The following is a 25911-nucleotide window of genomic DNA, read 5'->3' on the forward strand; positions in this document are numbered from 1 at the left end:
AACTGTTGGGCGAAAAATTTAAAATACTATAAAAATGAAAAATAATATATTACTGAATATTCTGATAAATTTGTAGCTAATGAAACATATGACCTGGTTGAAAAGCATGATTATGTTTTAAAATCTGAATTATGAACATTTACATAGGTTAAGTGCAATAACAAATAAAGGGCTATTTTAAAATCAAAATTTGATTTCTTCCCAAATTAACTTACATTTGTATAGGCATAAAAATTATTTAACTCGCACAAGCCCCAAATCTCAAATGTATCGAAATAATTTATGGCATATATTTTTTCGCAATCCAAAATCGTCTTAATCTTTCAGCGGTTATCTCACCGTTTAACAACCCTTGATCCCATTAAGCATATTAGTCTCATAATTTTGTTTTGCCATTTTAGCCTAAACGAATGTTTACATTATCGCGCTTTTACTGTACTCAATCGCTGAACTTGTAAATGAAACAGTGAGAAGTCATGAAAATGCTAAGATAAAACTAGATAAGTTTAAGTATTAATAAAAACAACAACAACAACATAACACTATAGCAAATCGTAAACGCAGACGGCAAAGTAAATACAACGAAACATAGGCGAAGTCGGCGGCAAAGACGAGGAGATGGGCGAAGCAAATGCTGCTGCTGTTGCAGTTGCAGGCGTATTCGCTTGTACAATGCGATTGGATTTGCGAGTTTTTACATATACTAATAAACAGTTTTCAATTTCCAATTTGCTATTTGCAATTTCCTTTTCTTTCGCCTTTCTTTGCTTAGTTGTTTTGTTGCTTGCTCGCTTTGGCAATAATCAATGCAATGCAAGCTGCAGCTGACACAATTTCGTATTCGTTTTTTTTTTATAATTCGCATTTCAGCTGTTTTGTTTTACACTCTAAGTGCATTTTCAGTTTAGTTAGTCAGAGTTTTTTGCTTTTTCCTTCAAAAACATATGTACATATTGCAATAAAAATAATTCAGTAAAACTTTACTTTTTTTCAACTCAAAAAATCGCTTTTTCTTCCAGAACTTGTACGTTTTTTTATAACTTCAACAAACTCTTCATAGATTTCATTAATTTAAAAACAAATTTAACATTTATTCAACATTTATCATAATAACACATAGAGACATTGATACAGAGCGTTATTTTGGAGACACTTTTGGACGCGGTCACACTTACTGAACGACTACAACTGGTCGATGAAACTGCGGCACAATGAAGCTCCTCTACGAGCAGCAGTCGCAGTCGCGGCCGCATCACATACCACTTGCAAAGCAGTGGTAGTGACGGTGACGGCAGCTGCAGCGGCAGCGGCGAACCACACGAACGAGCAGCAGCTGCGGCGAAAATCAGCGCCACAAAATTTTTCGCTGCTGCACAATAAATATTTTCTGTTTTTTTTTCAACTTTTTGTTTTCTATATGTGCGCGAAAATTTGCAGAAAATTTTTCGCAGATTGAGCGCCTAGCGGCACCGAGTCGGTAAGTGAACAAACGGAGCAAAAAAAATTGTAAAAACAAAAACGAAAACAATGCAAACAAGAGTAACAACGGCAGTTGCATGCAGCTGCTGGTGAATGGATGCAATACCGAGTTGCTCGTACATACACTAAATCCGAGTTAAGTGGGGCGAACAGGGTGCGGAGGTGGCACTAGGCTGCAAGAATACACATATTAACAAGAAATGCAAGCGAGTAAAAGATGCGAGCGCAGCACGCAAGAAGAGAAGCATGATTGAGTAAGTGAGTGAGTGTACAAAGCACCTACTGCAACAGCCCTGAAATAAACGAGTAAGCAACGCAGTAGGTGAGTGGAGAATGTGACTTAATACTTACATACATAGATATAGAATATAGCAATGAGTGATTGCTATGGAAAATAGTAGCAAAGCTTTCGCATTTCAGCGACGCAATTTGTATACCTGCATGCCATGCTACGAGTATCACCAACAAAATTATAGCGGCGCTTTTGAAAAGCTAACGTAATTGAGTGAGCGAGCGTCAAGTGTATGCACTCAGTTGAGCAGGCAAGTGAGTGCGCACGAATTATTTCACTGAGTACCGAACGAACACAATCTCAATACATACGAGTATGCGCGCTGCGCAAAGCTTTCGAGAATGCCACATCTACAATAAAGCAGTGGAAAAAAGAAACAAAACAAAAATACTAAAATGTGAATAAATTGAGAAACCAGCCTATTTGAATATATAAATTTCATAGGAAAAAATACAGGCCCCCCTATTCAATCCAATAAGCCGCAGGCGGCTGCTATGGTGCTGGGGTTGTAAACGACGCTACTACGTACGAGTACTGTATGTGTATAGCTGCCTAAACGGGGCGCTCTATAAGCGGTCATATTAAGAGCATCGTACGTGCACAAGCAACTACAGGCGAATGGCGGGCAGCGGCCCGCTAGGGAACACCAGTTGCTACAAATGTATGTGTGCGCATACTATAGTATATTGCATACATATGAGTATACATATGTATGTGCCGGTGGAATATTGTCAGCATCAGCCATGTAGCCACTTTTGCAAGCGAATGTTTTTGGGCACTAAATTTGTTGCAATACTCACACTGCCGCTACTTAACATTGTGGGGTAGTGGCAGGCCACAGCGCTTGATTGCTGAAACAAAAGAAAATAGAAATGAAATTAAATTTTAAAAATCCCCCCACATTTTATCTCTACTTTTTTTTCTTTTAGATTATATTTTTTTAATATTTTAAGAGTGCACTTCGGTTGTTGCACGACGAAGATGATGACGACAACGAGTGTCAAGTAGCTGAAGTTGTTGCTTGCCTCTGTAGTGGTCGCTGCTGCTGCTGCTGTTGCATGCGCACAAAATTGCATCGAATGCATTGTATTTTTTATTTTCATTGCATTGCATGCACCGCATTGTTATATTTGACGCATTAACGCGCGTTGCACGGCCGCACGAACAATGCGCCCCCCATTAAACGCACAAGTCCACACATCCACATGCACATACGTACATCTTTCTACAAGTGGCTCATAGTCAGCATAAAGTAGTAACCATATGTTGCGCTTTTTCTTTGTTTCAAACACATCGCGTTTTTTCTTTTTCTGCCAAGTCACTTCAGTTTGTATTTTTTAATTAGCTCCTTCTTCAACATGCGTGTATTGTTAAAAAATATTTATTTCTTCTGTGCTCTCAGCGCATGTGAGTGTATTTTTTCTTCTGGGAAAATAAAAATTCTTAAAAAAAAAATGCTACTGAAAACAGTTGCTCTTACACATAAAAAAATTCTCCAACACTTTGTGACGATAAATTGTGATCGCACCAAGGTGCATTACACAGATAGTAACAGTGGAGCAAAAAGCACATGAGCAAGGTTTTTTTTTTTTGTTTTGCTTTTGCTCCCTAGAACGTCAAAATGTATACACAAAGATTGGGGATTTAGAGTAACTGAAACAGAATTTGAATATTTAGAAACCATATAAATAGAAAAAATCAAATCACCTGCTCTACTGCTATTACCTGATCAATACGCCTCTCGCTGAGCATTTTGATGTGGCGGACTTTTAAAAAGGCTCTTTACAAAAAGCCATTTGCCGTTCGCAGTCGGCTTACAGCTGTAGGTCCCTCCATTTTTGGAACAACATCAAGAAGCACACCACCGATAGAAAGAGGAGCTGGGCCAAACACCTTACAGAAGTTTACGAACCAATTAGTTTTTTATTATTTATTTATGTAAATTAATATTTCGAATGCACGGTGCTATTTACTGAAACAGAGAGCATATATGGCAACACTTAAGTGACAACCTGGGGTAATTTTTACCGTATGCGTAAAAATTCCAAAATACATACTTTCTTCCAGCAGCGATGGCGGTTGTAAATATGTGATTTTAAGTATTTTCAAGTGCAGTCCGAGTACTTGAAGATCTGTTGCATAAAGAAAACCATTACCACGGTCTGCACAGGCATACGGGTTAATAAATTATTCCGGGAAGTGAGTAAAATCCATGTTTTTTTGTGATATATGGTTTTTGGTTGTTTTTATATTGTATTTAACGCAAAAAATTAATGTCTTACATGCCACCAAAGCAAAACCTAAGGCCAAAAATTAAGACAAACGTTGAGTAGAGAGTGTTTTAGTTTTTTAATATAATCTGTTTTTATTATAATTTTTTTAGTATACTTATTTTTTATTATAATTGTTTTAATATAATATAGTGTTTTTTAAATAAGACTTTTTTTATTATACTTTTTTTTATATTAAAATTTTTTTAATATAATTGTTTTTTTTATTAAAATTTTTTTATGTAATTTTATTTCATATTTATATAATATCTTTTTATTTAATTGCTTTTTTTTACTATATATATAAAAATATGTTTTAATATGAAATCTGTATATTTTCTGAAAATATATTTTTATTTTAAGATAAAAATAAATTGTTTGATGGTTTTCAAATACCTTAAGCATTTTTGTTCCCGCTATTATATTTCAGATTTTTACAGATTAAAGCAAAAAGTTCTATAATGTTGAATAAAGGTTTCATAAATTGACTCGCTGTCGTATGACTTCTTTAACCTGATACTAGAAAAGATCGAGCGAGCAGCAAAACTTAATCGCTCAGGCACAATTTTTTATAACACTCTATAATTGTTGGCGTATGCCAATTTAGATATTGAGATCATCGGCCTTAACAATCGCGCTGTTATTCTTCCTTTTCCAAATTGGATAAAGAAGCAAAGCGAATGAGTCTGGTGTTGAACGAGGACAAAACGAAGTACCTACTGTCATCAAACAAACAGTCGGCACCAAACAAACTCGAATATCGGCACCCACGTCACTGTTGGCAGTTATGATTTCGCGGTTGCAAGAAACTTCGTTTATCTAGGAACCAGCATTAACACGGATAACAATAAAAAAAAACAAAAATCCTATATTTATTATTATTTTCTCATTTTTGATTAGTGTCTCTATTAGGGGTGGGACTATTCGAATAATAAAATCTTTTATTCGAGAGGTATTCGTAATTCGAATAATATTTATTCGAATTTTTTATTCGTTTATTCGAATAATGCTATTCGAATACCTCACTATTCGAATACCTCACTATTCGAATACCTCACTATTCGATTACCTTACTATTCGAATACCTCACTATTCGAATACCTTACTATTCGAATACCTTACTATTCGAATACCACCTCACTATTCAAATACCTTACTATTTGAATACTTCACTATTCGAATATTTTTTGTAAATATTTACTTAGATTAGCGGACTACTAATCGGTTTCTGTACAAGTGCATGTACCTATGTATGCAAATTCAAAAACCACGCAAAGGCTTATATTAACACGTTCCCTGTCGTAATAATAATAATTTAAAAAAAAAACAGAAGTAGGGTATTTCTACCTGAAACACATATGGTACATGAGCGTAGAGGGACATTTTTGCTTCTGCACGTTCATGAAACACATGTGGTTCATATACCCCCTGACGCACATATGGCTCAGGAACGTATTAGTGCTTATCAGGAGCACGTTTACTGAACCATATGTGGCTCAGCGGACAGGGAACGTGTTAAATGACAATACTACCTACTTTTTATTGTGTCGGCGCTTTGTTTTTGTTTCATATTTTGGTAAATATTTACTTAGATTAGCGGACTACTCTTGCTTGAGGCATGAAATTATTTTCTTTTAGGTTTTTTTGCTTTTCGCAGAACTATTATATGCACATACATATGCTCATATACTCTACCTGCTACTGACTGACCTAAGCCCGATAAACGAGTGCAGACAGTCCTACGACCATGCATACGCTTAGGTAACTGGCGATGAGAATTATATAGATGGACATTTGAGGCAAACTTTTCTTTGGGTTGAGTTAGATCACTCATTAAAATCAAGAACCTCAAGCAAGAACGTTCAGCCAATCTAATCATCAATCAAGACAAATAAAAATAATAATAATAATGCCCAGAAGCAAAGATTGGCAACATTTTACAATCGTGGAAAATACCGGTGAGGCCTCCTGCAATTATTGTGGTGATATGCTGAAACGTATGGGATCCACCACTTGTTTATGGAACCATTATAACTTTAAGCATAAACTCAGTTATGGAGTTGATAATCAACCGGAACCTTCGAGCAGCCGTGCCACAGGTGATTCAGGTGAAATTTTGCCTCCAAACCGGAAGCGGCAGTCACGGGTTAGTACTTCAACCAGCATTTCCACAAGTATTACCCAAGACCCCCAAGAACTAATTACCCAGGCGTTAACGAAAATGTTAACAATGGATATGCTGCCGACATCCTTTGTTGAAAATGAAGGATTTAGATCGTTAATGAGTGTTTTCTACATGTACATAAATAAGTATATAGTAATTCCATCCTATTATTGGCCTTGAATAACTTCTAAATCTGTAGATTAAGCAAAAGAAGATTTTAAGGCTCCATATTTATCGTTTGAGAGAAAACCATTATTTCGATCCGTTACCGAGAATGTTAAAACCGATGCGGACATAGAAAATGTGAAATCATATTTCTCCATACAATTTATATGGGAAATTGAAAAGTGCGGTGCGGGCCACCCTAATATTAATATTAAGGCGTCTAAACACAAGAATTGTTACGAGGGAAAACCAAATATTTTTTTAGAAACCCTCTGATGTTTTTATGCACATTTAGTTATACACATACATATAAGTATGTATACCTGTCGATGTTTTATCAAGAACAATACCAAAGAAATCTTATCATATTAGCTAATTGAAACATGAAGCGGTCAAATCAAAAAATCACAATGTTCAAAAACCGAGAAAAAATGATGAGCACCATGAGAAGGGCCAATGTAATTTTTATATTTTTAAAAGCATTTTCTCCCTGATATAAATGAATATATAGTGAGGTATTCGAATAGTAAAGTATTCGAATAGTGCGGTATTCGAATAGTAAGGTATTCGATTAGTGAGGTATTCCAATAGTAAGGTATTCGAATAGTGAGGTATTCGAATAGTAAGGTATTCGAATAATGAACTATTCGAATTATTTGAAACGAATAGTATTATTCGTTTTATTCGAATAATGTTTATTCGAATATTATTCGAAAATAGTCCCACTCCTAGTCTCTATTCAAGTGATGCATGTTTAATTCCGAGCAAAGCACAGTCTTCACTTGAACCTTGGACTACTAGATCATTGCTTTAATACCAATTCTATTCTATAAGAATTATTGCCTATAATCAATCGTATATTGAATATCTTCTATCCCAAAGTGGTCGGTTCATTTTATTAAAGAGTGGCTCTTTGGCATTTTTGGCCAATATTTTACGAATAGTGAACGGAGTTCGAGAGAGCTCAAAAAGGTATTTTTACAAATCTAACTCTTGTCAAATTTGCACTGTCCAATATTCCTTATTTAGTGCCTGAACTTTTTTTCAATTTAGCTCAGTTCTTTAAATAAGCTGTTTTTAACAGAATGTTAGCTCTTCAAACTCGTATTTATGACATGAGGTACGGAGATATTTTTAACTAAGATCTTACCCAGGCTGGTCCGCACGGGCAGAGATCTTTCGTTTTTGTGAAGTCTCTACAAATAAATCTACGCGCCCATCTAGAAAAAGAAGAGTATTTCTTGAACCTAACACTAATGATCTCTTTCACCGACGAGTATTTGCCGATTTTTAATCCGATCCGTTAATTTTATTTATTTGCATATTATTATTAATCGTATTATGTTGTTTTCTTTTGGTTGTTTATAGAGTTATGAAAAAACCTCTTCGCTTGATTACATTAATATCATACATATGTATTGATGTTTATTATATACATTTCTCGCAAAAAATTCGCTTAATTCTTGTTCCCTGCATTCAAAGCGAACTGCATTAAGATTAACAACAAATAAAATTAAGTTGAGAGCAAATGAAAGGTAATAGCAAATGAGACAGAGATTGAGAGTGGCAGCATAAAGGCAAGAAGAAGAAAAAAACTACATCAGCACAACAACCAAAAAGTGCCAAAGGCAACACATAAACAACAATAGCAGTAATAAGAGCAGAAGAAGCCATTACTCTGAAAGCAATAGCTGCAGCTACAACCAGTCAGGCGAAACAACGGCGAACCTTTAAAATAACAACAAGAATTACAATTGAAGCAACAGCAACAACAATGGCAATTGTGCTCGTAGCAACAACGAAATTGAAAGCGCACAATTTCGGGTGAATGTAAAATTACGTCACATAATCATATGTGGCATCCCTGTAGGAAAACCCGAGTAAAACAAAACCATCAAAATTCAGTGCCCCATTACGAAGAACTTTGCTGCCCGTGTTATGAGTAGTTTTTATTTAAGTTGAGCATACGACAGTCGAAAATAACGCCAATCGCCAATCGCCTCAATCAGTTGACCGCGGCGAGATGTATGGGCTATGGCTTCTGATTCAAGCAGTTACTGGTTCGAAGCGCGCTGGAATATGTTTTTCTTGAAAATGTTATATAATTTTTTTAATTGAACATACAAACAATTGCTATATCAAAGCGTGCTAGCTCAAAGTAAGCCGATTAATATTGACGCTCTCTATCACAACGCTAGTTGTTTAAGTCGAAAAGAAAAAATTAACCAGAAGCTTATCAGTTCCCAACTAGTGGATTTCGCAATAGGACAGCTGCAAAATGCAATATATGCACATACATACATATGTATGTATATTCACCGCGGGTATGCTTGTAAATCGATAGCAGTGTAACTATGCCATCAACGGCACCACCGCTGGCCTAGCGAATTACTATCAACGAATAGGCCTCCCACCACGCGCCTCGTTTTTTGTCGTGGTTTGGGCAAAGCAACACTCAATAGGAGCAAAAAGGAAGATAACAGCAATAAAATATACATACATAAAAGTCCACTCAATTTTGTAGAATTTTGGTGGTTTAAAATTTTTAGCTAGTATTTGTTATTGTTCATTATCTATTTGTGCATTCGCTAAATCGTCCACTGGCTGTACTGTTTGAAAATCATTCGTTTCTTTTGATCGCTGCAACCACAATTTTATTTGTTTTATTTTTTGTTGTTATAAACACATAAGTATACATATGTATATACGTGTACATGAGCACATATTCGGTTTTATAAATGCATAAATACGTATCCACTCTTTTTAATCACTTTTATTTTGCCGCAAGCATTGCTACTTTTGCATGATTCGCTTGATATTAGTTTTAAAACTTTTACCGTATCTCGCTGCGGTCTATGCCACTATGGTTTGTTGAATGAGAGTTCATACAGACATACATACATACATATGCTCGAAGCTTTGCAGAAATGTGTGAAAGTATTTACTATTCATTTATTTGACTGTTGATGGTTAACTGTAGTGTGTAGTGGAGTGACTGAGTGACCGATTAACTGACTAACTGCGCATTTCAATGCCCAGATGTGGTGTCTATAAATCAAATCCACAGCAGCATTTTCTCACCTACATAAATATGTACATATGTACATACTCGTGTACACTATGAACGCCAAAAGTGAGTCAATACTAATGAGATGTTTGCTTCTCCTAATTCTAATTATCGACACAAAAAAGTTCATCCAATATTAACAAAAAATAAAGAGAGAGAAACAAAAACAGCAACAATATGTACATATGTATTCTCCATATAATAGGCGCTTCCACAGTTCATTTGGTGTTTGGCAGAGCTCCTTCTCCTATTTGTGGTGTATGTCTTGATGTTATTCCACAAACAGAGGCACCGACAGTTTTAAGCCGACTCCGAACGGCAAATGGTTTTTGGTTATTAGAAGATTTGTCTATCATTTGGAGTTTCATGCACGGAGATTCGAAAAATTTGTATTTTAACATTTTTTTACACATATTTATGTTTTATTTTGGGTCGATGGTGATGAAACCTAGGTTAGGTTGGTTAGGTAACGCTGACTGATTTGTAAAAAGATCTCCCTTAGAGACCTCTAGGGGCCATTGTGTTGCCAGTCACAGGAGTCGAAGATATTATCTGATGTAAATCTTAACGCACGTCTTCGGCGATGAAATCTAATTTTATGTAAATTCTAATTTTGTGTAAAATAGATCTGGCTTCTTATCTTATCTTTGTCTTTTGTTCATTTCTTTTCCATTTAATCAACTAAGTTAGTTTCACCGAAATGCAAAATGCGTAAAAGTGTATATTCTCGCCCAAAACGGTCCTCTCACAAATCAAACCAAAGCTCGAAAAGTAGTATGGAGGCTCTTTACAAGCGACTGAAACCTCGCATGAACAGTAGCGAGCATAACATAATCTTCTTTTTAATCTTTACAATGTTTTTCGACTTACATTTTTTATTTAATTTTTTTTTAATTGTTCATTCTTTAACCAAAACCATATAAATCACCCTTTCAAACTTTATAAAAAATTCAACATACATATTTTCATATAGATTTTTAACTTTTTAATCTAAATTTTTCAACAATTTTGAATACGAATTTGGTATAATAAAGTGCTGGTTTTAAGTGGCTAAAAAAATGTTGTTGAATTAAAAAAACTGCAGTTGATTCCCTCTAATTTTTGGTGAAAACGGCATTAAGCATTTTCTTCCAATTTTTGATTTGACTATAGTGCAAAAAACCATCAGAAAAAAAATTTTAAAATTCTTGCTCTAATTTTACTAAAATATCATGAATCTTGTTACTGTGTACCCAAAAATTGTCTAAAAATTCCGACTAAAAGTTCAAATTTAGATGAAAATTTCTCGAATTTTTCAACATTTAGAAAATTTGGTTTTGGTTAAAGAATAAACAATACGTAAAAAAACCAATATTCTTACTTGAAAATGATTGCAAGTAATAAAAGAGAAATCATCAAGCACTAGGTTTTGCTCGCCACTGTACCGCTGGCTGCGGTCGTGTTAATATAAGTGTGTCGGAACGTGCTGATCGGCCAATTGCTCGCTTCAGCAGAAATGATCTACAAAACCCTGTAGGTGCATGAACTTGAAAGCGTTCAGATTTTCTGACAAAAATATTTGGTAATGAATTATTGCCTTAACCACGATATTATTTCTTCAACCATTGGAATGCAAATAAAAATGTGCAAGTTTCAAGTCGATCGAATATCTCACTGATTTTTGAGAATTTTTTACGGACGCAGTCTTTAACATTTTCTCCATTTAACGCCTACTAATCTTTTTTTTTTATATGGAATAAAACACCCAACACCGTCAGCAGAAAAAATTGTCAAAAATCAACACGATTTTTGAGCCACTCTAAACTTGCATTTTATTGTAACAAAATTCAATTATCTATAAAACTGTGTACCCAAAATTTTTCTAAAAATTCTGTTTAAAAAGTTTGAAATTTTGAACAAAATTTCCCGAATTTTTACAAATTTTATACAAAGATCGAAATTTTGCTTTATATGCCTCTCGTTGTAATATGAACGATATTAAAAAAAACAAAAATTGAAATTTCAAAATAAATAAATCAATAGTCAAAACTTATCAAAAAGTGGCGTACACTTTATTTTAACGCACGGTATACATATTGTATATAAAAATATTATTTTATAGCTACTTAGGTACAAATAAACTCCTTCGCTTCTTTCGTATTGACCGACAGATGAGCTCCATTCTCATCGAATAGCATATACATATGTATGTATGTACGTGTATATCAGAAAAAGATAATACAAACAAATAGCAATAAAATTTCGACTTTTTTTCGCTTCAAATTTTTAAATGCTTGAAATTCGAACCCACTGAGGGCATTACAAGCTAAGCTAGACAGTAAATCACGCTTAGTCCTGCTTATGAATTCAAATTTTAAGTAGAAATAAACAAAACCCATTTTAAATTGTGAATGAAGATTTTTAAAAACCAATAAAAGTACAATACACTCAGTAGCAATTTTAATTGAAAACACAACAATACTTCGTACAACAACAAAAAAGAAAACTTTTTACGACAGTTGCTGCAAGCTCTTTCAGCCGATCGATTAGTGAGGTGTTGCAGGTCGTCACAGGTGTTGATCGGGCTCTATTACAATCTCAACCCGATGTGCTTACACACACGTGCAAGTGTACAATGTTCATATATGGATATGTATAAATATATATACAGTGCTGGACTTAAGTATAGGCACAATCCGCTTTATAAAAAGAACTGCAGTTTTATTTGTATTCAGAAAAACGATATATTTATTTTGTAGGTATATTATGGGTGTAGAGTTTATACATTAAAAGATAGCTATGAAAACTAAATACATTTTCTTTGGAAATAAAGTTCAAAAATAAAAAAATTAAAATTAATTCGATATTTTACTGGACAAAAGTATAGGCACAACTACTTGCATAATTTTTTGTGCGCGTCTGCTTCAGTATCTGTTTCAATTATCTGGCAACACTTTTATATTCAGCACATTCCTATGTGTACCGTTATTATTTTTTATTGATTCAAACAAGCGAAAAGTTGATAACATTTTTGTGAATAATTATTTTGTTTGTAAACTCTTTATAATGAGCCCAAAAAAAACTGAAACAACAGTATCGGAGCGTAAAATCATTTTACACTTGAATAGCAAAGGAAAATCGTTTGCAGAGATCGGTGAATTAATGGATCGTTGTCGTTTTACCATACGGACCATTGTAAATCGCTTCAAAGGTGAAACAAACTTTGAAAGTGCAAGTCGCTGTGGTCGTCCGCGCAAATTAACAGAGAGAGAACGTGCTCAGGTCATACGAAAAGTGAAACGTGATCCAAAAATTACATCTTCACAGGTTGCTGCAGAGGTAAGGGCAGAAATTGACAAAGATGTGGGAGAGCTTGTTTTCATTAATGAGATTATGGACAAGACGGTTTACTTAAACATCTTAAAGGAAAATGTGAAGAAAAGCGCTGAAAAACTGAACTTACCCGGGTCGTTCACATTTCAACATGACAACGACCCGAAGCATACAGCCAATGACGTCAAGATGTGGCTCGCTTATAACGTTTCACACGTCTTACCACACCCCCCACAGTCACCAGACTTAAATCCGATAGAACATTTGTGGGAGGAATTGGAGAGAAGAATTCGAAAACGCACAATTTCAAATAAGGTTGAGCTAAAAGCAGCTTTAATGGAAGAGTGGCTTAATATTGGCGAAAATGTAACAAAAAAACTTGTCCACTCAATGCCAAATAGACTTAAGGCCGTCATAAAACAGAAAGGGTTACCAACAAAATATTAAATTAAAATTTCAACGCATTTTGGTTATCGTTTAAGTAGTTGTGCCTATACTTTTGTCCAGTAAAATATCGAATTAATTTAAATTTTTTTATTTTTGAACTTTATTTCCAAAGAAAATGTATTTAGTTTTCATAGCTATCTTTTAATGTATAAACTCTACACCTATAATATACCTACAAAATAAATATATCGTTTTTCTGAATACAAATAAAACTGCAGTTCTTTTTATAAAGCGGATTGTGCCTATACTTAAGTCCAGCACTGTACATATATATATATATATATATATTATATGTATGTATGTATGTAACTCAATTAGCCAAAGGGTCAAATACACGGAACAAAGTAGATTTGATCACTCAAAAATTTTCAGTTTATCTTCATTATGTGACTTTGTGGCATAGCAGCCTGCCTCGCTGCTACTGTTACTATTCCTATTACGGAAAATCGGTTATTTTATAATAATGCAAGATACCACAATTGTAGTTCTTCCTGTAGTTCTTTCAAGAATTGCCGAAAAAATACCCACTTGGGCTGTTGTAAATGAATTTGTCCGCGTAAGTATCTGATTAAAGAAATTTTAGTATCATTTCCTTTGTAACTTCCGATTCAGATTAAATACAATTGGTTTAGAAAGAGAATTATAGTTTCATGGCCCTATCGAAATGACAGCTTTGTGACTTTTTTGACTTTCGACTTCAAACTTCGACTTTATTATTTACTAGCAACCCGCCCAGCTTCGCACGGGTATAAAATATATACCCTATGTCACTCACTGAAAAAATGATTAAAATCGATCCAGTAGTTTTGGCTTATTCTTTATTGCCCGTGACCCGCACGCGTTAAATTTGGAGTAAAACAATTCCCCTTTCTTTATAGCATGAAGATTTCCTGCTGTCTTTGGGATATCTAAATTCATACCCTACATTTTTGCATATTAACTTTTTGCATATTAACTTTTTGCATTTTTACATATGTATTTATTTTATTTTTACAACAATTAAATACTATATTACAGAATGTCTTTATATACAACGTTCATAGCCTTCTTGTCAATAGACAATACAAACATGTTTTCTCTAGAGGTTACTCTTGAAAGAGCGACATACAGTTGGCCATGTGAAAAACAGTCAACACTCAAATCTAAGCCTGCAACGTTGAAGGTTTGACCCTGAGATTTATTAATGGTCATTGCAAAAGATGTCTTTACCGGAAATTGTAAGCGTTTAAATTGGAATGGTAGATCCGATGGTATCAGAGGGATTCGGGGAATCAATACATCTTCTCCGGTACCACATCCTGTGAGTATTGTGCACTCTATTATGAAAGTTTTCAGTGATTTTACCAGCAAACGCGTGCCATTGCAAAGTTTAGGTGGACTTAGGTTTCTTAATAAAATAACAGGACAACCTATTTTCAGCTCCATTTTGTGAGGAGGGAGTCCAGACGGTTTCAAAGAATTTAGAAATTCTGTAGGAAATTGAACAGCTTCTTCCAAATCGAGAACAGTATCGACCGAGTAGTATATTTTCGTCGGCGCATCAATCTTTGAAATAATCAAGTTATTTACTTTATCTACTTGTTCGTTAGTTGGTGACAGAATAGCTCTTTCTTTAAACCAAGATATTGTCTTATAACTTATGTTATCAATGTCTGGATAGACATTGTTGACTAACTCTTGGATGTTGTCTATCAAAACACAAAGGTAGGTTAATCCTTCCCTCACTTTGTGTTAATTCTCCATTGCCAACTTTTAGCAGCATCTCTGGAAATAGCCTGTTCTCACGTGAAGATGACGAAATCCTCATATTAGTTTTAAGCTTTAATTTATTGACATACGACTAAAGGTGGGATCTTTTTAGCGAAGCATTTATTTCGTCAGCACGTGTTCCTCGAGTCACAACTGGTAGGATTTGACGGAAATCTCCTGAGAACAGAATTGTACATCCACCCATAGGTGCATTTTTGTTGCGCAAATCGCGCATTGTTCTATCCAGTGCTTCCACAGACGTCTTGTTTGACATGGTAGCTTCGTCCCAGACTATTAATAAGCAGTCACGCATCAATTTTCCTGTATTGCTCTGTCTAGAAACACTACAGACGCTGTTATCATCGGTGGCGATTTTCAGCGGGTGCTTCATTGTAGAGTGTGTGGTTCGGCCTCTTTCCAAAAGAGTAGCGGCAATGCCGGATGACGCAACAGCTAACGCAATTTTTCCGGTAGATCTCAATTACTAATTACTGATGTAATATCTTGAAAAATATTGTTTTTAATTATATGCTGTAAAGAGCCATATACATAGATCTATATGAAAACAACAATGTATTTAAGGTATTTAATTGGATAAGGATTAATGTTGTACCCATTTGTTGAAATCGCTTCGAAAATAAGCTATTAGTTGTCGTAAAAAGTAAATGACAAAAAATGTTATTGTATGGAATTGATAGCAAACTAAACGCGCTCCGAATCAATAAAAACTATTCAAAAACTGTATTTTAATTATGTGTGATTTACTAATATAGAACCTGAAAATAGCGTTTTATTTCGCTGTAAAATTGTATGTACATATAATTACATGGAATTCAGTACATACATAGATACATATGTATGTACATATGTCCGAAATGAAATAATGCGAGCGATTCGTAAATACATACATACATACGTCACCATACGATGTAATTCAACATTAATGAGGTGTGGTGAGATTATCGCTTAACGCCTGTTGCTTCATTCGGTTGACAGCGAACACACACACAAACAGCTTTTTTTGGGAAAAGAGCTGCTTTTGTTTAAACAATTTTGGTTAAATTACAAATAAATCTATTATTTTTTTTGATGCAGAACGAAAGTAAATATTTCAAAGTTAAACTTCAAGAAAGTTTCATTTTAATTGGTTGATTCGTTTATGATTTATGGCCGTGAAAACAAAAAAATTATGTTTTTTTGCCACATTTTGACCGATTGCCACGCCCCCTTTATATATTTCTTCACATTATATAGATATAAACCTTCCTCTTCAATCAATCTATCTTAAAAAAAAACCGCATCAAAATCCGTTGCGTAGTTTTAAAGATTTAAGCGTATAAGGGGACATAGGGACAGAAAAAGCGACTTTGTTTTATAATATGTAGTGATTATTAAACTAAAGAAGAGAAGAAAACTACGTACCCAATTGTTTTTATTTTGAGTAAAAATATTAAAAATCTGAAAAATTTGGATTTATATGGGGTTTTTCCGAGACAATGAAAATATAACAAGTATTAAAAAACTCACAACTTCAATGTTCACTTTAACGACAAAGTGACTGGCAATCTGATATTGTTCTAAGCGAATTCGAGGCATACTCAAACTTTCCCGTCACAGCTGATTGTGCCATAGAATAGGGTATGGCGTCTTCGCCCAGTAACTCGCATTGAGAGAAGCTTACCGGCCTCCAGATAATATTAGCTCTAAAATATTGTTTTGCTTATGGCTCTTATAAGCAATAAATATAACACATTTCTTAGTGAACTCGCAACGCTTTTAATCAGTCATGCTCATCGCCTATATTTAGCAACTGATGGACTTCACCCTAATTAAAAATTAATACATATTCAGTTAAGTGCATTCCTTTATTCCTTTAAATGAATGTAATTGCACTCATACAAACACCAGATGATAAAAAACGCAAAAAATGTTTAACAACTTGACCGAAATGCTGGCCAAGAGGAGAAGAAAATAAGAGATATAGCAAAGCTTAGTTAAATCGCAACTTACAGGTACAAACGTTTTTTTTATTAATAAGAATAGAATTAGAATTAGATGAAAATAGAATTAAAATTAGAGCATAAATAGAATAGAATAAAACCACCATTAGCGACGCAGTAAACAACCTGAATATCAGTGAACATCGTACTGCAAGTAAATAAAGCAATAAACAAAGGAAACGAAAACTTGTATAGAAATACTTTATAACATAAAGTAAATCGTAGAAGAAACTGAAAGTATTTAGACTAAAAATTAAAAAAAATTAAATTCAAATGCGAAAAGTCGCTACTTTTGGGTGTATGCAACAGAAAAAAAAAAACAAAGCTTTTATGGCGAATGGCGATTGCTCCTGTATTCTCGTTCCTCGTTTTTATTTAATACGATTAGCTTCGTATTATTCTTTCTTTTGTTTCGCAGCATTTTTACACAGCAACGCCTTACAAGCAAAGAAAGAAAAATAACCAGCGAACGCGCACGCGCACTTGTATAGCCAGCGGCAAAAGTAGAAGTAAATAATAAAAATACCACAACAACAACTGAGTGTTATTATGGCCAACGCGCGATCAAACCGTGCGATTTGACCAACCTACAACTGGAGCTCGGGCGAGTTTTTAGCAACAGAACCTCTCCAGTGCCGGTTTCAATATTTGCGCGAATCGATCGTAAATTCCATTTTAATGGTCTGCTTGCATTGCTGCTGCTGTTGGTTAATTTTAATGTAGCCTATGTGTTTAACGACAGTCAGTTAGTCAGTCAGTTGGGTGGTTTTGTATTTTTGTTGTTGCTGTTTTTTTTTTTTGTTATTTGTAGTGGTGTGTGCGCAAACACTTAAAGAAGTGGCTCACAAGTGTCTGCGAGGCGGCTCAGTATTTTCTGATACTTAAGTACTACGCGATTTGTTCTGCGCACTCGCAAAACGCCAGCCAGTCCGCCAACCAGCCAGCTAGCAAGCCATTGAACCAGTTGGCTTGCTAGCCAGCTCGACAGCTAGACGAGTTGGCAAGCTGAATGTTTGGCTAGCTGTTTCTTCGCCAGTGATGCAGCAGTTTGGCTGCTAAAAAGCGACTGCGACAGCGCAAATGCCAACGAACACTGGAGTGAATGCAGCTAAATATATAAACAAAAAATATATTTCTATCTCCACATATAAATAAGTGCATACATACATACACACACACATATATTTAAGTATGTATCGATAGATGGTATCCGTTAGATACAATACCTCAGCAGTTTTCTATTTCTATTTCTGTTCCACTTCTGACTTATTTCTATATCACACATACACACAGACACACACACACACACACACACAGGCACTCACATATGTACATAAAAAAGTCAGTTAAAAACTTATTTTATTTACGAGTTCATATGAATTGCCTTCCAACCACCCCCTATACCCACTTTTTTGCCGAGGGCTTAAGACTAAGACTCTTTCGTATGCGTTTGTTTGGGTAAAAGTCCCCACAAGTACATAAATATTTAGTTGGTGTAGCGCTTAGATTTGGCGTTGTTGGTGTTTGTGCTAACGCGTTTGTCTATATTGTTTCATTATCTGTGCCTTTTCTTTCACGTTTGCATCTTTTCTGCACCACCATGTATTTCTTCTTTTGCTTTTGCTTCTGCTTCTTCGTCTACGTTTACGTCTTTTTGCTTACGTCCAATCCATAATATGGCAATTGAACGTTTTATGGACTGAAATCGAAAGCAAGGTCTTTTTTGTTGGAACGTCTTACGGTTGTTGTTGTTGCTTGCTATACTCTGTTTTCTGTGCTTTTGTATTTGTAAATCTATTTTGTTTTTGTTTTTCATTTTAATTTAAAAGTATGTATATGTTTGTTGTTGCCTGCTGCTGAATCCGTCTCTTGGCCACACATTCGCTCACGGCATACGGACATTGTATTGGTATTAAATGTATGCATGTATTTGTGCATGTCTATTATTTCAAGCTGTAAACATGCATTAAAGTCACGGTTTAATTGTTGGAATTTTTTGGTATTAAAATTTTTCATGTATCGAAATCGAAAATATTCTGCCAAGTTAATGAGATTTAAGATTGAACTGTTGCTGGTGTTGTGCAATAATTTGCAAATTTTCGCTTCTTTTTTGCATAACGACTTACTCGTACATACATACACAAATAAAAAGATATATGTAATTAGATATTTGCAAATGTGTCCGCGCATATTAGTGCTAAATTTGAATCGTTATTTGGGGAGCATTCCCAAAGTTTGCTGATACTTTTTTCAATGTAGTTTCCTTAGTGTTTAATTTATTAAAAATATTTTATTTGTAAATTTCGCTTGTTGCCGGAAGCATTGTGGAGTATTAGTCATGGGCTACAATACCCTAAAAGGACATGGTGCGAAAATAGTGGTAGCAGCAATCTTAAATAATGCGCAGAGTTAATGCTTGCTCAAGTGCTCTCTGCTACTGACTCTTGCAACCGCAGTCAAGTGTCATAAGCAACCTAAGCAAACCATACATGAGCTGAAGTAGCTGAAGACTAGATTAGGTTAGCTTGTATGGCTGTCATCCGACACACTTAGGCCGGAATAGTCCCATTGTTATACCACTGGAGTTTGCCCTTTACACTCTTGAGTCTTCACTGAACCAACCGGCACATTTAATGAATTTTGTTGATTTCGGCAACCCTATTTGTGAGACCTCTTCAGTGGTGTCCAAAAAGGCGAATCCGTGTGTAAAACCCCTTTTTCTGTATATGTTAAGCAATGCATGTAAACAGGAGGTGTTCCACAATGACCTATTCTTCAATATCTTGACAGCTTCGACAAAAGTCATTATGTGGTAGCCCCACTCTATGTATATGCATTCCTTTCAATTACACAATGCCCTGTTAGTACCCCTATCGTATCTGTCATATCCAGTCTTCTAAGATTCAGTAGCTATTTCATGTGGCCGTGGTTCCATTCTGGTCAAGTTTACCTACTTATTTAGCAAAGAGGTTTGCCGCCTCTTCTTTAAGAGCAAAAATCCCTATCTTATGGCCTGAAAGACACTATACTAATTAGACAAGCAAAAGAATGCACTGATGCTTAGCTTTTCAGAGTAAAGTTCTTTTTCGGTATCTGAAAAACTATCCCAACTCCAGACCATAGAGTTCATTAGAATCCTATTAGCCATCACAGTGCCTCTCTGACCATTGAGAAATTACACGCCGAAGGCATCTTCTGAACCTTTCTTTCCACTGCCAAATTACTGACAGAATCACTTTAGATCTGGAACATAAACTATATGCGAAGAGATTGAGAGAGAGAGAGAGAGAGAGAGAGAGAGAGAGAGAGAGAGAGAGCGACAATCCGATATCTAATATAGCAGAATATACTCCTTTCCTTTCCTATATTTTGTACAGAAAGTCTTATAACAAAAGTGATTCGAATGTAGATTGATCTGAGAGAGCGCGAAAAAAGTTAATCTCAACGAGTTTCTCTATAAGCTTCCATCACTTTGACGGTTCCAGATTCCAGCCTTTAGTTATCCCATCAGCATTTGAGGTTTTTTATATTTCTTACCCGCTTGAATCATTAATCATAGTCCACAAATACTCAACCCTCCCCACCCCTCTCCTTTTCGACCTATCGTTTTTTCCCCCCTCACCTCTTCTTCCCCTCTTGGAATGGTATCACAAAAGATGAACCAAACTTCTTTCGTCCATGTGAGCCCACTCTTTGGGCAACCATTACTGCATAACCTAACCTAACCTAACCTACCTGCTTGAATAGCGTGATGGGATATCTTTCTATTTTCGAACCGCTAACCATAGTTAGTTAAGGATATGTAAGTAACACTCGTTGAACGATTTTGAAATAACACTCAAGTCATTGTGATATAAAACTACTTTCTATGCCACATTTATTTAAAAAAAATAGACAAAATACGAAACATGAAAAATCATACAAAAATTTATATACAAAAAATTTGACACATGCATACACTCATACGAACATATTTTGACGGAAAGAAGTACTAACGAAAATTCACACACACACACTATTAAAAAACGTGAAACGTGGCGTCCTCCTCCCACGGCTACTCAGCCCATTTGCAATACAATCACTTAATATAGCTTGGGCGGCGTTTCTGCATGCTAACTTTTTTCGAACGCGATGCACCGCCACCAAATGTGTGCCGCTTGCCCTTCCTTTTACTCTTACTGCCATATTGTGACTTGGGTGCCGACACACGCAACTCCGGGTCCAACTGTTGCTGATTCTTGCGCGCCCACACCACATAGGTTAGCTTCTCGTTGGCTGACATTTGGCGCCAGCGTTCGCCCGCTTCGCAAGCGATCTGTTTCGCTGTCATGTACTTGATGGCGCCACGTTTCGTTAAATTTTGACGAAACTCATGCAGAAATATGAAGAACGGATTCGTGGCTTTCGATTTGGTGCTGCTACTCGATTTGACACAACCAGCACCAGCGTCGTCTTTCTTACTTTCAGCCATTTCAGAAATTTTTTACGAAAGTTTTTGAATTTCTTGAAAAATGAAAAAAATGTGTTTCTTTCTACTTGTCACAAACTTCAACTGTTTGATACTGTGAACTTTGTTTTAAAATTTTTTTTTTTTGTTTTGTTTGACTTTATACAAAAAGTTTCGTGAATAGTAAAACAAAGTGTAAACTTATTGCATGGATGCAAGAATGAAGATTGCGCCCATCAGAGAGTGCGTGATGTCACGTTTTTCCGAGTGGTGCAGTATTGCCAACCATTTGCTCTTTGCAATAAATTTAGTGCTTTTTTATACCGAAAATGCGAAAATTTTGAAGTTTCGTATTTGTTTCTTTTTTTTTTTTAATTTAAAGCTACCGAAACTTTAAGTTAAAAAAAAATATATTATTATTATACAAAAGAAGGTTAAAAACGGCCACTCTGAGAAGATTTTAGTGCTAATAAAAATTAGTTGGTTCTTATAAAATTTGATATTTTGAAAGTGTGAATTAAATTTTTTGCTCCTTGTAAGGTTATGCAAGAATATAAAATTCCCTCTCTCAACTCTTTTTAAGATTGAAACCCTTTTTACAAATTTTAAAAGGTGTTTGAATTTACTGAATGCGAATTAAAACCGTGGAGGTGTAATCGTTTCTTCCGATCCTAAATCCTTAGTGGGACATAGGGCATCAAGAGGTGTATTCATTGTAAAAATAAGCCACAAAACACCAGAAAATACTAAAAAGACCATACTGACATTTTTACAAAACGAGTACCTTATCTAGTTACATAACCTCAATTATAGCAAATAAGTCGTTCCCTCAACAAAAGAGTCTCGCTTAACAAAACAAATATCATAAATTAAATTGTACATAAGCATAACACATTTATATAAAAAAAACGCACATTCTAAAGACTATTTGTCACGCATTAAAAGTTTTTTAAGTGATTCAATAAAAATTTGGTGTTTTATTTTCTTTAAATGGGCATTTTAGTGCGTTTGTATATCCAAAGCTAGCCAAAACTGCAGTAGCGAGTGAGAGATTTGGCTGCCGAAAGCAGAAGAACACCAACAACACCTGCAATCGCGGGCAATGCCACCAGATGTTAAAAAAAGTAAAGCTAAATAAAACTGAGTGAATTATTTAACTAATTATTAAAAAATGTAGATGTTACAAAATTATAAACATTACATTTTAATTAGAACAGGCTAGAAAAATGTCATGAAGAAAGAACTAAAACTCCGAGACTAAATAACAAAAACAAAATCTAAATCAAGTTACGAAAATGGTAAACTGGCCATACTGGTGCTAAAATCACGTAACTCGTTGTCAAATTCGCTGAGAGCAAAGTAACGGGACCACGATAGGTGCCATCTCATTATTCTTTCCATCATGGCATGGATGTACAAAATATGATGAGCCCTTAACGACCGAAAGGCATTGTACTCGTACTAATGCGATAGAAAACGAAAGGTCCCAATACGGAGACATGAAAAGAATTCAGTTTTCATTTCATTTATTTATCATCGCTGTAGTTTTCTTTAACAAATATTGCAACTTTGTACATCCCTGGTTTGTTGATCATATAAAATTATAAATCAAGTAAATATATTGAATTCATATGTATCTAAATAAATCAGTTTAATGTTTAGTTTAAGTCTTCATCCTTATAAATGTTTTAGAATTTCACCTAATTTTCCATCGTCTTATGGGCGAGTATTATAAAAAAAGCTCTCGGCCGTCAAGGGTTAAATATTTCAAGTGATTAGGGTGAGGGTGAGCAAAGCAGTTTAAGTCTTTATCCTTATAAATGTTTTAGAATTTCACCTAATTTTCCATCGTCTTATGGGCGAGTATTATAAAAAAAGCTCTCGGCCGTTAAGGGTTAAATATTTCAAGTGATTAGGGTGAGGGTGAGCAAAGCAGTTTTTGAGCATCATAATTTATTCAAAATTAAAAACGCCATTAAGTTGAAAGCTCAATAAGTAAAAGTTATAGACACTGTTTTCTAAATTCAAAACTATATTAATTGTGCTCTCTAGTGCATTCTTAATTTACTTTGTTTAAACTTCAAAGCAACGTCCTTGACTAAATACATTCTTTCATGCAATTACAATTTTTACAAATAACCGTACAAAGCGAGTTTTTTTTCTTCTTCTCCTTTTAAATTTAATTGTGGCAATCTAGCCTGGCCCTGAGCTGGTCACTTCATTTGCATATTATTTGCGCGCATTCAACCGGATTATCTTAGATTTTTTGAAAAATATTAAAATATAAAATATTATTATTATGATTAAAGGTAATAAGCGGAATAATGTCCATGTTATTTGGTCTTTCTGTTGTAGCTTGTGCGCTGCAGCAGTGCAAGTACGCGAGTAAATTGCTGCATAATTTAAAAAGTCACATTGCTGTGCAGGGTTGGGCTGCGCATGCGCCATAAACGGCATATGAACACCAACAAAATTGCTGAGTGTAGCCAAAGGCCGCTGCAATTGGCAGCAGAGCGTTTAATTTATGCAGCGCAAGAATTATTTTAAAATTTATTTTGCAATAAAAAAATAGTGTGGCCATTCTAAATCAAATATTTGTATACGTTTGTGTTGCTACTGCGATTAAAATGTCTAAATTAATCATGTTTATAAATTTTCGAAAAACAAAAAATTGGATTACCAAGGGTGTTGTAGTTGCCGCCGCCATGCGATTTTGATCGAGACGATTTGCATACGCTGATAAAACATTTAGCAAAGATAAGTGGTTTTCGCTGTGTGCATATGTGTGCCATGGAGCCATATGTTCTATGTACTTATGTCAATGGCATGATTTTTTAAGTGAATTAATTTAATTACAATTTGATAGATTGATTGAGCGTTTGATTGACCCAGTCAGACGGAGTTAAAATCAAAAATAAAATAAAGTAAATGCCAAAAAGTGGACAAAGCTGTTTGAAATATGTAAAATATAACCACATACTATACCACACAGACGAAGATAGAATTAAAAAAAAAACTGTGTTGTAAATATAAAATAGAATTAATAAAATTAAATAATAAAATAAAATAACATAACATAAAGTAACATAACGTAACATAACATAACGTAACATAGCATAACATAAGAACATAACATAACACAACAACATAACATAACATAAGAACAATGCTTCGCTCAATTCTGAACAATGGAAAGTACGGTGAAATACTTGTTCAAAACGACTAGGCACATTTTGAAAAATTAAAAGTTAAAATATAATTAAAAGTATATATAACTTAATACAACATAACATAACACAACCTAACACAACATGACATAATAACGGGTGATCAGATTGGAGGTTCTTTTTCCAATCGCGTTTTTTGACATATCACTCGAGACTACTGCCCAACCAAATATATAATTATTTTCAGTATTCATTGACATTCCGTCATGGTAAGAGTTATGCCTCAACAACGTTTACAAATCGCACAATTGTACATATTACGAAAATCGATGCTCTGTTAAAAGTCTTCATCGCGCGTTCAGCCAACTTATGGGAGGGCATAACCGTCCTACCGAACGCACTATTCGGCAAAATTCAGAATAATTTTACATTATTGGATGATACTCGACCGATTAGACCCGGTGCACCCCGAAGTGAAGAAGATATTGCGGCTGAAAATGAGAGGTTCGCCAACAATAAGCAAAATTGCCGTATTTGGGCTAAAGAGAAACCCGAAGCCATTCAAGAACAGCCATTACATCCATTGAAAATAACCGTTTGGCGCAGCCTGTGGGCTGGAGGAATCATCGTCGCATATTTCTTCAAAGACGAGGCTGGCGCCAATGTAACAGTGAATGGCGAACGCTGTTTCGCTATGATAAACGACAACAAGACGGCAGACGGCGCTAGTTTCGGTCGGGGAGCAATTTATCTCTCATCTCGGATTAGTGGATTGACCATCAATATCATGTGATATCACAACTTTGGGCTTTTATTTGAGGGGTATGTAAAGTCTAAATGTTTTGTGGATTAAACAGCTTCGATTGGGGCTAAAATTATTCACAAGATACCAACCGAAGTCCTCCAGCAAGTCAGCAAGTCATTCCAGATTAGTGTTTACGGATGGTCGAATTTCGGCGCACTTGCGGTCAACATTTGAAAGCGATTATATTTCAAAAATAAATGTCATGAATGGTTCTACACAAAAATAATAAAGATTGCCTATCAATTGGAAATTTCGCTGCTTTTTTCAATTTCAAATCCGATAACTCTGAATTGATCACCCTTTACAACATTGCAGCATCTGTTTGGCAGAATATCAGTTTGTCTTTCCAATACACAATTTTTTAAATTAAAAAAAATTGCTTGGTGGTTCTATTTTATGAGCTCAAGGCCGATGTGACAAGAAAATAGTAAATTCAATTATTGTTCCATTTATTCGGAGGTACTTCGACCTCAGTTTGCTTTCCTTTGCAAATGCCTCAGAACCAATCTTCATGAAGGAAATATGCTATGTCACAAATAAACGCGCT

General features: G+C 35.0%; 1 protein-coding gene across 1 annotated transcript; it reads right to left on the reverse strand.

Moving 5' to 3' along the window:
* Window positions 1-20791: 20791 nt before the first annotated feature.
* LOC128866238 (uncharacterized) lies at window positions 20792-21511 on the reverse strand. Its single transcript, XM_054106815.1, has one exon. The coding sequence runs from the start codon at window positions 21414-21416 to the stop codon at window positions 21024-21026; it is 393 nt and encodes a 130-aa protein (XP_053962790.1). The 5' UTR covers window positions 21417-21511; the 3' UTR covers window positions 20792-21023.
* Window positions 21512-25911: the final 4400 nt, after the last annotated feature.

This window comes from Anastrepha ludens, chromosome 6, assembly GCF_028408465.1.
Source record: "Anastrepha ludens isolate Willacy chromosome 6, idAnaLude1.1, whole genome shotgun sequence".
In the NCBI taxonomy this organism is placed as follows: Eukaryota; Metazoa; Arthropoda; class Insecta; order Diptera; family Tephritidae; genus Anastrepha; species Anastrepha ludens.